This window comes from Hydractinia symbiolongicarpus, chromosome 11 (assembly GCF_029227915.1).
Source record: "Hydractinia symbiolongicarpus strain clone_291-10 chromosome 11, HSymV2.1, whole genome shotgun sequence".
In the NCBI taxonomy this organism is placed as follows: domain Eukaryota; kingdom Metazoa; phylum Cnidaria; class Hydrozoa; order Anthoathecata; family Hydractiniidae; genus Hydractinia; species Hydractinia symbiolongicarpus.
This window is the reverse complement of record NC_079885.1, coordinates 12,648,861-12,664,413: the sequence shown is the minus strand read 5'-3', so window position 1 is coordinate 12,664,413 and position 15,553 is coordinate 12,648,861. Positions and strand designations below refer to the sequence as shown.

General features: G+C 32.0%; 1 protein-coding gene across 3 annotated transcripts in view; it reads right to left on the bottom strand.

Annotated features, from left to right (window-relative positions):
• The window catches only part of LOC130613692 (chromodomain Y-like protein), a 29,780-nt gene that overhangs the window by 8,729 nt on the left and 5,498 nt on the right, over positions 1 to 15,553 (bottom strand). The window contains exons 2-7 of one of the 3 annotated variants that reach the window (XM_057435020.1): positions 9,972 to 9,999; positions 4,893 to 5,055; positions 3,402 to 3,883; positions 2,308 to 2,486; positions 1,451 to 1,571; positions 1,027 to 1,116 (exon numbers count right to left, since the gene is read on the bottom strand). In XM_057435020.1, coding sequence (XP_057291003.1) covers positions 1,027 to 1,116; positions 1,451 to 1,571; positions 2,308 to 2,486; positions 3,402 to 3,883; positions 4,893 to 5,055; positions 9,972 to 9,998 — 1,062 coding nt within the window. In that variant the 5' untranslated portion in view covers position 9,999. Of the gene's footprint in view, positions 1 to 1,026; positions 1,117 to 1,450; positions 1,572 to 2,307; positions 2,487 to 3,401; positions 3,884 to 4,892; positions 5,056 to 9,971; positions 10,140 to 15,553 lie in introns of those variants that run through there. The other 2 variants (XM_057435019.1, XM_057435021.1) reach the window with 2 other exon arrangements.

Below are 15,553 nucleotides of genomic sequence, written 5' to 3'. Positions count from 1 at the left end.
TGGGTAACTAGGGACCACCTAGGACCAACTTGGGTAATTTCCCAAAAACTGCATCCCCGAATCTGTTTCGGAATGGATGAGTTAATGACGTCATCAAAAACCTTCAAATCCTAATATCTCTGCAACCGTTTGTCAAAAGTACATGATCCTATACATTTTCTTGATCAGCGTTTCAAGATCTATACGATGAAGGCAACAGGTATACGAATTTCTTAAAAAAAAATTCGGGTTTTGACGGGCCATTGCTGACGTCAGCACAATTTTTAAATCCTTACACTCCTTACGCGTTTGTCAAAAACATGTGATCCTATACATTATTTGGATCAGCGTTTTAACTTCTACACATTACAGGCAAAGAATAAATAAAACTTCGCCAATTTACTTTTGGTACCTGCACTGCTGACGTCAGCAAAAAATCTAAAATAACCTAATTTTTATTGTCCTTCTGCCTAAGTGGATTTCTCCACGGGCCTTATCGACTAGTTAGGACATAATTATTCATGTAATTTCAAATATCGTGAAAGAAAATCGTCAATCAAAGAAAAAGCATTCATTCATTCATTATTTATTTATTCATTCAATCCAAGAAAAAGGTTTCATTCATTGCTATTCCTGTTGTTTTGCTAGAAGCTTTGTAATGTTTATCACGTTTTGATAATAAACTGTCAAATTCAAATTGACTGAAACAGCCTAGAAAAAGTAAAAAAAAGTAAAATGAATTCTTATACATCCAAACAATTTTTATCTGCACAAAAGTGTCGCCTCCGTGTTTTTAGAAACTTCAAGCTTATTATAAAATACCTCAGGACATTTTGAATTTTAAAATCAGGGCTTACCAAGCAGTAGCTTAGAATACACATGCTCCTCAATGAGAGTTCACCAGAGTTCACTTGTTTTTATTTAATCTCAGGCTGGAAAGTTGCTTATACAACAAAGCACCTAGACGTTTTTCTTCCTATAAGAATCCAGTCAACTTATTGACAAATATTTCTTACACAATTATAAAGTGCGATTAATAAATCTTACCATGCTGTTGCCAACGACTTGAGGTAGAAGATGCGTCAAACAGCCAATAGGTGATAACCCAAGTTTATTATAAACTAGATCAAAGCTTGCCTAAGGAGAAGTGAAAGAATGTGATGGTGAATGGGTTGGAGGTCTTTACTGTGATAGTGGAAACTAGTAGAAACTGGTCGTTAGCTCATAGAAAATTGATACATGTTTCCCATATCACTATTTTTTGCATCCTTGCACGGGGTTAGCATAAAGCAAAGAAATTTACTTTTATGGGGATTATTACTATATTATAGGCATGATTATAATACGGTTTTCTATTTGATAACCCCCTGATTTCTAAAACAATGTGGAAAGATCACAGGAATAAAGCTACCTTTTTGATTTTCTGCAGTAAATTTTCTGTTCAAAAGCTATTGTGTCAAAAATAATTTACCTTTGAAGTTGCATATGAAAGATCAGAAGCTACAACAATAGCTGCACCAAACTCAAGAACTGGACCATTTATTGCACAAACTAATGGTTTGCTAAATGTTAGAAGAGTTCCCAGAAAATGCCTATAAAAACAAGAACCTTACATTACATTATATAGCATAGAGGTAACTGTTATGTCTCCATATACTGAAAATTCTAAATACTAAATAAGCTCTGCTGCTGAATAAGCACTAAACACCCTTTGTTGTTAAAGGGATATATTGCAAACAAACAAAAAGATAGAAAAATAGAAAATGTACACCATCAAGGAAATGTAAACATGACAACACAATGTTATTCAAAGATGACCATGTTATAAGGTGCATAAGGTTTTAAGAGATAATGGTCTGATTTCAAAGTTTCTAAGGGCTGACAGACAAGCTAATATGGATATATATTTATGTATTTTCATTTTTTATTTTTTTCATTTCCTGACTCAAATTAATAATTGACCTTGTCAAACAAGTGACCTACAAAAAGATAAAACTTGTAGTAAGAACTTATTATTCCTTAAATCTCTTTAGTTTTTTTAATTACCTGGAAATGGAGAACAGTATGGTTATATATAAAAAAACATAACTTTGTAGATTTATTGTAAATGATATAACCGGAAGCTTAAAATTATTAAAAAAGAAGTCGAAAAAGTTTTTTAATGTTTAGGCTTCTGGTTATATCATTTACCATAAGTTATTTGCTCAAACCGATATTTTTGTTTTCTAGATTTAGTTTTCATATTTCTATACTACTTTTGTGGCAAACCTATTCAAATTTAGTTGCAATAAAAAATAGGACAGAATTGAAGGAAAAAAAACAGTATACCTAATACCAGATATTAATTCATACACAAGTGCTCTATATTCTTTGTCATCAATACAATTCATTAATTCAGAATAATCGATCCCCGAACAGAAGAAGTCGCCATTATTTGTTAGTAAAACAGCTTTAACTTCACTGTTTTTCTTTGCTTTCATTAAACAGTCACATATTGAATCAAGCATCTGTATAAAAAAATTTAAAAAGACACAGTAAAAGAAAACAACTAGCCAAACATTTTATTGGAGTATAAACCATAACGATGGACATGGAAATGGAAAAATTGTTCGTCATGGTTTCGACTAGTGACTAACGTTAAATAACATGAATTAATTTTTTAACATAATTTCTTACTTAATGTTAGTTCACAGTGGAAACATGTTTAATTTGTGTAATTTCAAACTCACCCTCTTCTTAATTTATGAAATAACGTGAACTTGACATTTTGATAGCAAGTTTACGTTCATTTCATGAAACAAGAAAATATCATAGAAATACTGATATTTGCAAAACATACAGTGTGAGAACTTGTGAGATAAATACCCTCAAAAACACAGTGTTAAGGTTTATAAAAGAACATTTTATCTTCTAAATATGTTTGGCTTTCTTTCATTGATTTAAATATGCCATCTGAAACATGACTTCTACCCCATTTCTAGACAGTTTTGGAAAAGTCCATGGTCCATTGATCTCCGATCAATGAAAACAACAACATCAGTGAAATTTTTTTTCAAAAATTTTACCAACGTGTTGGTTCTCTTGCCGTGGAATAAAACTATGCATAATCAATAAGATATGGTGAATAAAAAAAATATTTTTTAAAAAATTATTTCACATAATTTTATGTTGTGAAAACCAAGTGGAAACCAAGCTTAAATAAAGCCAGGCATATAAGTGTGTTTGAATATAGAAATTCAACTGTAAGGCTGGCCTTATGCTGACTGAAGTCAATTTGGCAAAGGTAAAACAAAGAAGAAAAAAAATACAAAAGTGTCACTAGAATAATGTTATCACAGAAATATATTAATGTATGTGGGAGGGGGTGGGGGGAGGGGGCATAATGGTGTAAAACTATGCTTTTAAGAAAAAAAATCACTTACCCCTATAGTCAAAACGTTATGCCTTTTGGTGTTATTCAGCGTAATCACCATATAATTTTTTTTAATTGCACATAAAACTAATTCTTCATTATGAGAGTGTCTAACACGATTAGTCCTATTTAAACTTCTTTTAGCACCAACACTACTCACAACACCATTTAATTTAATTGGATCATAACAATTTAAAATACCATTTATTTTGCTTAAGCTAGTCTTTTCTGGAGCCATTGTCTTTGACTCATGTAAGAGAGTATCTCGTAAAAGTTTCTCACTTTCACTCAATTTCTTTTTATGAAAGCCATTAGGTAGAGAATGGTTTGTTACTTCAACTTTATTAAAAATGTTGTTAGATTCCTCATAGTCACTTAGATCAGCCATGGATTTTGTTCTTTTGTGCCTGTTCTTTGTTCCTCGTGAAAGTAACATCTTCAAATGTACAGTTTTTGTCTTTTCTGTATGTAATACCTTATATGGGTTTGCACCTAAAAAAATGTTAGCACCCTTTTAGAATAAAAAATAACATATTCAAAACAAACAGGATTCTTTATGGTAAGATTTCTTCCAGTAAAACATTCCTAAAAAAATACTTTAAGATCTGTTGTGCCATCACTGCATGTTTGCTACGATGCAGTTATCGTGAAAAGATACAGTTGATGGGAAAGAATAACACTGGGGTATATTTCATTCTCCTCAAAAAAAATTTAATCGATGCTATTTTCTTGGCTAAGATATAACAGCTTTCATGAAGATTATTTTTCTGTAGCAAAAATCTTTTTTTTTTGATGTTATCACAAAAGCATTAGTTGGAGGTTCATATTTTCAACCCGCCTTCCACATAACATCTGCTGAGACATAAGCCTTTCAAGGTGAACAATCATAGAAGTGATATATAACACACATTAACAATCTCTCTATCACACTAAGTCTGCCTTTTTTCTGTATACATTGTCTTGTTTGGCCAAAATAATAAAAACAAAGCCTACGGTTCTAAAACAGTATTAAGTCAGTAAATGTAAATTGGCAGCAAAATGAATCAAAACAGAAAATCTCCTTTACTCTTGACATGACAAGACATTTTGATTTGTGGCCATACGTGGTAATACAGTTTTTAAGGTTCCTAATCACACAGACACAAAAAAAATACCAAGATACACAAAAAACTAATGTATAAATACCCAGAAATGGCAATACATAGCGTTTTAACCTATGGGAAGTTAAATATTTAACAAAAAATCAAAAACGTTCTGAGACAATGTTTCATAATAATATAGATAATATAGATATAGTGTGTACCACAATATTCCTGAAAAGGCAAAATTATGGTTCAGATTAATATGTATCAATGAGATGTGATACAACAGTGTGGATACACATTTAACTGTCGGTGTCTTGCTTATGATGTTGGTACTTCAGCTTTGTGACAACAGATTTAAAATGCTGTTAAGGAAGCTAGGCTTGTTTTCCAAAACAATGATAAATATATGTAATCACCTGGAATAGGATTTGAAGTGCGTTGAAATTGTTCAATGAGATCTGTACAGGACAGTAAGTTTTCTACTGGCTCCCAAGTAGCAGAAGACAAATCAAAACCCTTCCAGTAGACTAAATATTCTTCTTTACCTCTGTGCTCTCGACGACAAACTATCTGTTCAACCTAAATGTAAAGAAAAGTGCAACTGATTACCAACATTTTCACATTGGTAATAAAATGAGTAAAATATCTTTTAAACTCAAATTTATCCTGGATTTAAAAAAAGAACAGATTCTAAATTTATGATTTTATAACTCGCTTAAGTGTTGTGTCTATATTTGATCTTCTTTGACAAACAGCAAGAACAAAGAAGCAGAACTAGGGTTCTGTTTTCCCCTGTTTTAAGCTAGTGCTCTAGTTAATATTACTTGCATCATAAATTGCTTTGACAGTACCAAGAAATATACATATAAATATATAAAAATATATATATAAAAAATGCCAAAACATTTTCCCTTTTTGAAGGCAACAAGAAAACCTATGAGGTTATAACACTCATCCTGGTGGAATCTGGACCAACTGCGTTTTCAGGCTTATATAAATAACATACTGCTCTGTACCTGCCCAGGGATCAAGTGACCCCTGTAACAAGGATGGAACATAAATGACTGCAGGGACTAATCGATTTGAAATTATTTATAATATTTTAATAACAAACTTTTTCTCTTGATGTGTTTTTATTTTTCTGCAAAAGTTCTTGTGGGACATGGGTTTTAAACCTTAAAAATTTCCAGCGAGAAATTTGAAAACTAATGAATGGAAAATTGTAAAAGTTTATCTTCAAATTTTTAATTTTTGGTAATGTAAAAGTAATCCACATGAAAAAAGTTTCTGATGCTTTTTATGAAGAAATCTTCCATATTAGCCATATGGGGTAACTTGATGAACAATGCATTTTCCTGCAGGTGTTCTCAAATATGTGTAGTATAATCTTAAAAAATGTGATATTTCCTCTTTAAGTTTTGATTTTTAACCCAGCCAAAAAGCTCAGTCTTGTCTTTTCATGCTTAGTATAGTAGCTAAGCTACCTGTAAGAACAACATCAAATAACATCGAGGTTGTTCTCTTTTGTAAACAAACCCATTGGTATTTTTGTAATAAGTACCAAATTTTATGTGTTCATTTCTTGCGCTTATGAGTGTAACCAAAGTGCCCTGTACATAAGTCCTAAAAATTTAAGTCATTGGCTCACTCTTTACGAATGACACCACGTAACAAAGGAAAACCATGCTTTGCTATTTCTTGTAACCTATACCGAGATTTGGTTGTGATATATATCAGAATTAATTGTCTTTAATGTATAAAAGATCTAAAAATAAATTAAGATTAATTATTATTGCTTTCTTGTTATTAATTTATTTATTTTTCTATTTATACTTTGTTAGATCTCTTTAAATTAAAAGAATTAGCACATTTATAAAAATATGCATTTCAAATACAGCATTTTCTACGTACATGAAAAAGACATTTCGCTTTTTTTTTATAATTTCGATAATTTCAGAAAGCTATCGCACGCCTAAACAAATCTGCACGTGTGTGAGGGCATGCTCACGAAATGGTCTGGAAAAGTTTATATGCGTTGTTATATATTGTTATAATTTACTGTACTCGGTTTTTTGTCATGTTTACAATTTGGGCTGTAATATGGATTTATAAACGTCAAGTATTACAACTTGTGTTTATCTTAGTTTAGTCTGTTATTTGCTTTCTATAGCTATGGATCAATAGTTACTGGTATAAGTAGCCTTTGTAAATATTTGTTATGCAATGAGCTTGAATTTGGGATGTCGGACAGATAAATGTTTGTGGTCTTCAACCAACTCAAATTATTTTTCAATAAAGTATAACTAAAAAAATAAAAATGTAGCAAACAAATCGCTAAGCAAATGAAAAATCAAAGCAACAGAGTACGCTGCGATAGAGCACTTCAAGCGGCTACCACATTTGTTTATATTTATCGTACCGTATCTATTTACGCTGACGTGTTTCAAGTAGTAAAGATGGCGCTGATGTTTGCTGTGACTGTTGTGGAGCGCTCAGCTTCGAGGATATTTGTTCTTCTTAAAAAACAAAGTATTACATCTTGCCGAAGAACAACTTTTCAAGACATATTGACATTAGCATGTCCCGATATGTCAGCTCGTTCAGAAAATACTGAAGTTAAAGTAACAATTGAACTGACAACAACTTCTGATAATAGCAGTCCATGCTGGATACACGGGGACTAAGAACGACAAGAAACAGCAGTTCTGAAGTATAACAATAGTAATGGCCCAGAGGTACAAAAATAGACCCAGCGCAATACAGTAAAGTGAGGCTCACAAGAAGACCAGAGTAGACAGTAAAACAGTAAAATGATATTTTTTTGTCTGAGGAAAAGGTAAAAAAAAATCTGCCGACCGACCAACCCTGGGAACCTCTCACAACATACAATCTGTTGGGACATGTTTTTGTGAGTGGCAACCAAAATGTAAATACTCATTGGTAATTACCCTATTTGCCTTGGGCAAGAATTTTGGTGTGATTATCATGTTATGATTACTGGCAGCACACATTCCCTGTCCTGCGCTAATAAATTACTTCTTTTAAAGGTAGTGACTGCTACAAATAAAAATTCCAACAGGTATTAATATTACAACATGTATTTATGCGATGGTCGTAACTGGAGTAGATGACTGTTTGCTTATATGTTTAGATCTTATAGATGCGCTGTTTATCAGCAGTTTTGTTGGTTTATCCACACCAGATTAGGAAGAAGTGTACGTCGAGTGATCCCAGCTTGTGTAACAAGGATTCGTCAAGAATACCCGAGCCCTGATGGAAAGTATGTGGGTTTTTGTGAAGAGACAGGAGTCTCAGAGGTGGATTTCTCTTGGAGTAGAGACAATTAAATTTTGTTTTTAAATATAACCACATAAGTGTAACATACTTAAAAGAGAAGACGAACTATAAATTATTTGTTGGTCAGAATTAATATTTTATTATGGCCTTTTATGTTTTAAAAAAACGTTTGTATTCTGTTTTCTTACTAACTATTTACAACTTTATACGCTTGTATTTTATCGAATTTGATATTATTTCTTCTCTATCTGGTCGTGCGACAGGAGCAACTTTCTTGTTGTATTGACGTTTTTTTCTCTTCGATGCGCTGGCTTTACTTCCAGAGAATGCACGCAAAATTATTTTTTGAATTATGTAAAATAGATATCCTATTTCTTTTTCCTCTTTAACTGGTTTAGCCAAAAATCGTTTGGTTGGTTTAGAGTATGCAATTTGAAACAGCGGTGTTGCTGTACCTTCATCATCCACCTGATATTTCTGTGAACGAAACAAACATTTAACACTCTATTAACATATCTTGTAAAGAAGATTTAAGTATTTTTTTTACCTGTTCCCTTCTACAATTATTATTATGGTCGAGGATTGCTAATTGTGTTCCAGCGATCATTTTTTCCATTCCGAAGAATGAACTTTTTGGAAGATATCTAATCTTCAAGGAATGAAAAACTTAGAGCATGGTCATGTGAATTTGTTCGTTCATTTGCTCTAGATCTTTGACGAGTGTTTTTTGCGTAACAATATGGATCAATGCATTGTACGTGGAGGGTAAAGGTTCGCAGGATGCGCAAGGTTCATCATGTGGCAATTCATCCCTCGTTATAGCGTCTTCGATAACCTTGAAGTGGATTATAAATAAAATAAGTCTACAAAATACTGCTCAAAAATGAGCCTAGGAATTTTTTAAGAACCATATGTACCTCTTAAACTTTTTTTTCAGGTCTTTTCTTGGAAGTTTGCGTTTCCTTAGCTCGCAGTTTGAGTGGGAAAATTGTTGGCAAAGATCCTGGTACCAATTTCTTTTTTGCCGTTCTCTCGGTATAAAACAATTCATTTTGAAGGCTCCAGCTTTTATCGAAATAGTTCTCCGTAAAGTGATCAGAACATAAGAGAACTTTTTTCAGCAATTCTGTTCTATTTATAGCTTTTACCCAGGCATTTCGTAAATTTGTATCTCCTGATAGACGAAAAAAACTTATTTATTTGTCGCGTTTACTATTATTGCTGCAACCGCTGAGCAACACGACATGTTCGTTCTGAAACTGATTATTTTCGGACATTTCTTTGCTTATGATAAACTGTCTAGCAACTTCGTATCTACGTTCTTTTTAGGGTTTTTTTTATACCAGTTCAGTCCCAACGGGATAGAGGTTTGGTCTATGCTTAAGTGTGTGTTCATACTAGCATTATAATCTTCAACGTTTCGCATCAAAGATGTTTAAGAAAACATAAAAATAAAATTAATCTATTGCTTGTTTATGTATGACATTACATACATACTTTGACAGATATATTTACTTTTTTTCTGTAAATAAATTTAAGGAATTCATACGTTATTAATTTGTGATTTTTATTTTTGCAGTCTGTCAATAGCATTTCACGATCCAAAAATACTTATCGCAGACGATACATTTTTTATTTGAAAGCGTCTGACTCGTAGCCAGGGGTCAATTTTTAAATCTTCGGCATTACAAATTAAATTCGTTTTATTCATTCCCCATGTTTTCGGTCCGATTTTGAACCTGGACACTGACGTAGGTGGGACATATTAGATAAGCCTCGCATTCATGAGCAATCGTGTTTACAATATGGCGAACTAATGTAGCTACACGAGGACGAAACTCTCAAATTTCAAAGAACAACATTACACTGGTAATTTGTATTTAGTAAATTTTAACCTGAAATTCGTTAATAATAACATGTTTTCTTAATGTAAACTAACTTTCAGTTTTTAGCAGACACTACCTTTAAACAGCATTCCGATCCATTCCCCCAATTTACAATTGCGTTTCATGCGAATGATGTTGTATACTACAAATTGCTTTAAAATACAATATTCTTTATTAATATGTGTGTTTTTTACTGAGGAACCAAGACAAACAAAGGTTTAGGCTCGATTTAGTTATATTGTAAATGAAGGATGCATAATTATATTAACATTTTAGTGATGGTCTTGTTTTCTGAAAAAAAAAATCACATACCTCAAATATCTTTTCATTAACTTGCATACTGAAAACAGAAAAGCATTTTTCTGAAAAAGTTCTTCACAGTTATGCAACATACATAATGGCCAATAATAATAATAATAATAATATCTAATTATGTGAATATATCTAATTATGTGAATACCTCTAGAAAAACAACAACAATACATTACACAATGGTGACACACTCAATTCTGCTGTTTAATTAACACTTGGACAAACCAAAATGGTATCATATGCTATTAGAGCTGTTATCACAAATCATACAGGTTTTGAAGCCAATTTAATAATGACTCAGACTGGTTACAAAATAAACTAAGAAATAGTTTTTTGAGGAAACAATTTTAAAAACGCGATGCTTCAAAGTATAAAATATTTAAACATCAAATGGTTTGATTCTCCTTCTTCCCTATTTTGGGGTGACATTTAGTGTATACTTTGCAATTCGAGTCCATACAGAAATATTAATTTGAGGAACATATTGGATATAACAACTTAAGCAGATGGGGCAAAACTGTTTTTTTTTTAAATAATTATATGAGGCGACTCCAACTTAATGAGTTGTTTTACGGACTCGACCAAGCCTAATTTTCACGAAAACAAAAAAATAAAAATATCAAGCAAAAAGTTTTAAAGAAAAAAAAATTTAAAAAAAAAATTTTTCTCATCCCATCTCGTGAAAATATTATGAGCTTAAAAGATAATCAATGATGTTATATTTTGTTGGTTGAATGTCAATCTATAATTATACTAAACAAAGTGAATCAATAACGTCACTGTAGTTAAGGCCATGAAGCTAAAATGCCCGGTGCATTAATTTTGTAATCACAAAAAAGTTACGTGGTTAGACAGAAGTTTAATTTTTTTTGTGATTTATAACAAAAATTAGCTACTTTTACTAAAATAATTATAACACAAGTGTAAAACAAGACAGATTATTGCCCTAACACCCTCCTTCGTTATGCTTATTATATATGTTTGAAATTACGCTATCTAAAATGTAATACTGCAAGTCTTTTAGACAATACCATTCAGGAAAAATAATAAAAATAAGGTAGAATACGCTTGTCGTAACACCCTCCTCCGTTATAAATTTTAAATAAATAACTTAAATGCTGCGTACAACTTTAAATATTGTCAACTAAGTCTGTAAAAACATTCTGCACTTAGATTTTCCTATAAGACTGCACAAAAAACATTAAAAGAACCTAACATTTTTATTAAAATCAACTTTTGTGTTTTCTTATTATTTTAAGTGGGAGAAAAATAACTTGGTGTATAACTTTCAAAACAGCGCAAGAAATATTCTTGCTGCATAACTTTTAAAAACAAGTTTTTGAGCATGCAAGTATTTTAATCTTTTCTCCTTGACAGCTAGTTATATTAATAATTTAAAACAAGAGAAGAAATTTACCCAAACATTTTTTATAATGAGACAAATTATTATTTTTCCTTTGCACCAAAAGTATCAACTGCGTGCAAGATGCGAAAATACATAGAAAAATATGCTTGTCGTAACACCCTTCTCCATTGTTATTTTTTTTTTCATTGTTCCGACCATTTATTTGGCCGACCGACCAACTGTAAGCTACCGTCGCTACCGAAGAACAACTAATTAAATTGGAGTCGCCTGAGTAAATAATTTCAGCTCAGAGGAAATACCTCATTCACAGTTTATGGTCATCGGTTTTCTGTCATCTGCTTTTGTTGGATATAGAAGTCGTGCAAAAATTAAGATTAAAAAAAGTTTTTAGTTATAGATAGATGAATAGATAGATGTGCATATTTTATTATTATGGGGAGTCCTGGAGTATTTAATTTTCATTTTAAGCTACACAGATCCAATTAGGGTCCACACTCTACCTGACAACTCTCCGACACATCCCACAGCCATCACATGGCCGGGGTTAACCCAGGACTATGGTCTTATTCACTCACCCCAATAAATTGTTGCCAGTTATACCATGTAAACAGAACTTAATAAGATCTTTATTTCTCAAGTTCAAAAATATCTGCCTAATGGTACCACTAAGAATTGGAGGTATGTCAGCTTTGTTGTTTTTAGCAACTCTCAAAGGCTTCATCAGTTTTTGGGAGTTGGCACATCAGTGATCAAATTAAGGGATTGTAAATTGCGATCTATTTTCGCAAACTAACAATATCAAAGTAAATAAAAAAAATCACAATCTCAAAAGTATCACAAGCATCACAAAACACGTCTGCAATTTCTATTGAAACTTCAAAAAAGATATAATTAGTTTCACAAGTTTTTTCCTGGAGTGCAGATTTGTGAAATACAGAGATTTTTCATTTGTTCATTCTTCTCCTTGTTATACTGCGTGTTTTTAAGATATTTCTAAGTTTTTTAAAACTGAAGAAAAAGATATCAATGACAAATAAACTTTTTATATAAGTTTTTTTATTTATTTACAAATAATATAATAATAAAAATATGGGAGGAGATTAGTTGCACATTTGAATTCAGTTTAATTGGAAATATGTCACCTGTTTGTGTTGCAAAGTTTGCAATAGGTGGGAGGCAAGAATTAAAAACACTAGGGTTTTCAGTTAATTTGGATCAGACCAGGGACACATTTAATTAAAAAAGATGTGAGAGTGCATTGTAATAGTCTTTAGTATAAGAAGGAAATGCAATCGGAAGAGAGCACTAATTAAGTGGTTTTCTTTAAGAGTTGTGACAGAGTCTCTAATTGTAAGAGGAGTATGCAATTGTTATACGATCTTGAAACAAACTTCAAAAGTACCGGCGTAATTGCGCATATTTATTTCAATACGATCCAGAAACAAAAGAACTTGACGAAGTTTTTTTAAAATACGAAAAGAAATGATACGAACTGCAGTCCTGATCTTTTGAGGTGCGGAATCGCGACCCCGCATATCCGCACGCTCCAAGGGCAGTCCTGTGAATTATTGCCTGCTGTGTCGTGTGGGAGACAGAACTTCTGGACTTCTTTTTAATACAATCACAATAAACATATTTGATTTCTCTTCCCCCCTTTAAAAACATTTTTTAAACTTTATTCAACATGTTTTTTTCTACATTCATCCGAAAGCTGTACAGGACACCTCTCCCATGTTCTGGTTATATTTAACTTGCATGGGTGCGCACTCTTCTCGCAGTATTCTCTGTGGCGATGAAGGTGGGACAACTTGTGGCACGGTTCCAAATGGTCTTCCGAATTTCGTTCGAGTCTTAGTGTAATGCACCAGCCGAGCAAAGGAATGTCAGCATGAAGAAAAGGAGCCGACTTCAATGTTCTCTATACCTTACGTTCTTCATAATAACACCGACTGTTTTTGATTGTGGCAGTTATTCAAATTTCACAACAAAATTACGTTAGCAATTTTTTTGCCAACACAACTACGTTATCTTCGTATTTTACGTTGGCAGTATGTCGGCAGTGCCGAATGCCTACGCTAATTTTAAGGGCTGCATTGATACGAAGTTTTGATACGGTCCTTTATTAAAGATACAAATACATTCAATTACTCAGTAAGCCTACCAGACGACCACACTTTTCATATTTGTTATCACAGTCTATATTGGGAATATTTTAGTGCATGTGCTAACGTTGGCACATGTAGTTGAATATAGACGTGCTATGATGACGGATTCATTGCACATGCTAATTGTTTTGCATACATTTTTCTTGAGTTCCTTATCCTAAAAGAAACCAGTTTTGCACATGGACGTGGACACAGTATTCGAGGTCTTGGTAATTTCATTTGAAATTGTGGATTGATTACTTTCCTGAATTCAACTCACGAAAATAAAATAAGAAAGCAAACATTGTAAAAAATTGTATATCGTATTAAAAAGAAGTCCGGAAGTTCTCTCTCCCACAAGATACAGCAGGCAATAATTCAGCCCTGCCCTCGGTTTTGTGAGAAGAGATTGAGTCTCCTGTACAGTTCTGCTACATGTTGAACTGTGCCTGTGACAAGCATTTTCAAAGCATGTCACCGGCGACTTCTGCGATATACAACCTAATGATGCCCTGACCTTCAGTTCGTAAATAGGACGTGCACAACATACTTCGTAATGAGTTCATCTCGAAACTTAGAGAGACAGTTAGCAGTGAACTATTAACGGAACTGTTAATGGGACTTGTACTCCATATCCATTTGTCATCGTCTTAGGGACCGTCTCAAAATGTTCGTACGTAGTTCGTATAATTCGTATAAAAAACTTCGTATCGATTTATTAAATCTTTCGTATCATTTTATTTTTAATACGAACTTTTTCGTATCATCAAAATTAAAAGTTCGTATAAAGTTCGTATCATTTAAAATAAAGTTCGTATGTAGTTCGTATCATTTTTAAAGAAGTTCGTATAAAAATTTGCTTATAGGAAGTTCGTTTATTGTAATTGGACTATTATCTATAGTCTTTATATTTAATTTTTTTCAACAATTATAAAGTTCGTTTCGTTATACGAACTTCGTTTATTTTAATTGGACTTATTATCTAAGGTCTTTATTATTTAAATATTTTTTAACAATGACAAAATTCGTTTCATTAACGAAATTCGTTTAACAAATATTATTCACGTTATTACGCGTCTTATATCATAAAAAAAACTTTCAAAAAAAACTTTGTTTTGTTTACTAAGTTTATTGCGCTATCTTTACTGCATCTTATTTCGAAAAAAAAAAAAACTTTATTTAGTTAGAATTAAATAATATGTTTTAAAATATTGCTTCCACTTGAATTAGATAAAATAAGTTTAAATAATATTGCTCGCCCTATCATTGCGTATTATTTCACGTTTTTCTACAAGAATTTTCTGTAGGAATATCGAGGATGCAAAACGGGTCAAAAGTTAAGAATATCATAAGAATAAACCAGGCTCCAACTTTAAATATAGATTTTAAATTTTGTATGAAGTGTAAACTTTTTATCCTTTTAATAATAACAACTTTGGCTTCGTTACGCGTTGCAAATAATAAGGCTGATTATATGCTTTCAGGTTGCATGCATGTTTTTTTATGTTTGTTTATCTTGTCACGGCACAATTTTATTGGTGAATAGGTAAAAATAATTTCAGTTGCTATTTTTTTTATTGTTTTTTTGCTTTTTTTGCAATAAAAATATATATACAAACTGTGCTAAAATATGCTAAAATATATACAAACAGTGGTTAAAATATATACAAATTTTTCTAAAAACGCAACGATAAAATACTTTTAAAAACATTAAACATTGTCTCTGGCTTTTTGTTTGGCGATTAATTTTCGTTTTACTTGTCTGCATTTTGAGTTCACAATTTCATTTAAATTTTTCATTTCCATAAATTCATCGCTGTACCGTTTTTTTGCTTGACGCACTATAACACTCATACGATTCGGAGAGAGGGAAGAAGTGTTTAACGCTCCTGTTTGGTAATTTCGAACACCACCTTGTATTTCGTGTTTTTTTATTTATTTTTTGGTAAGTCAGCACCACCTTTAATTATTTCCGGATATTTCTCGTGTATGCTTGGTCTTCCTCGTCTTTTATTTTTATCTAAAAAAATAAGTAAATTGAATTTTAACTACATTAATAAATTTAAGAGTTT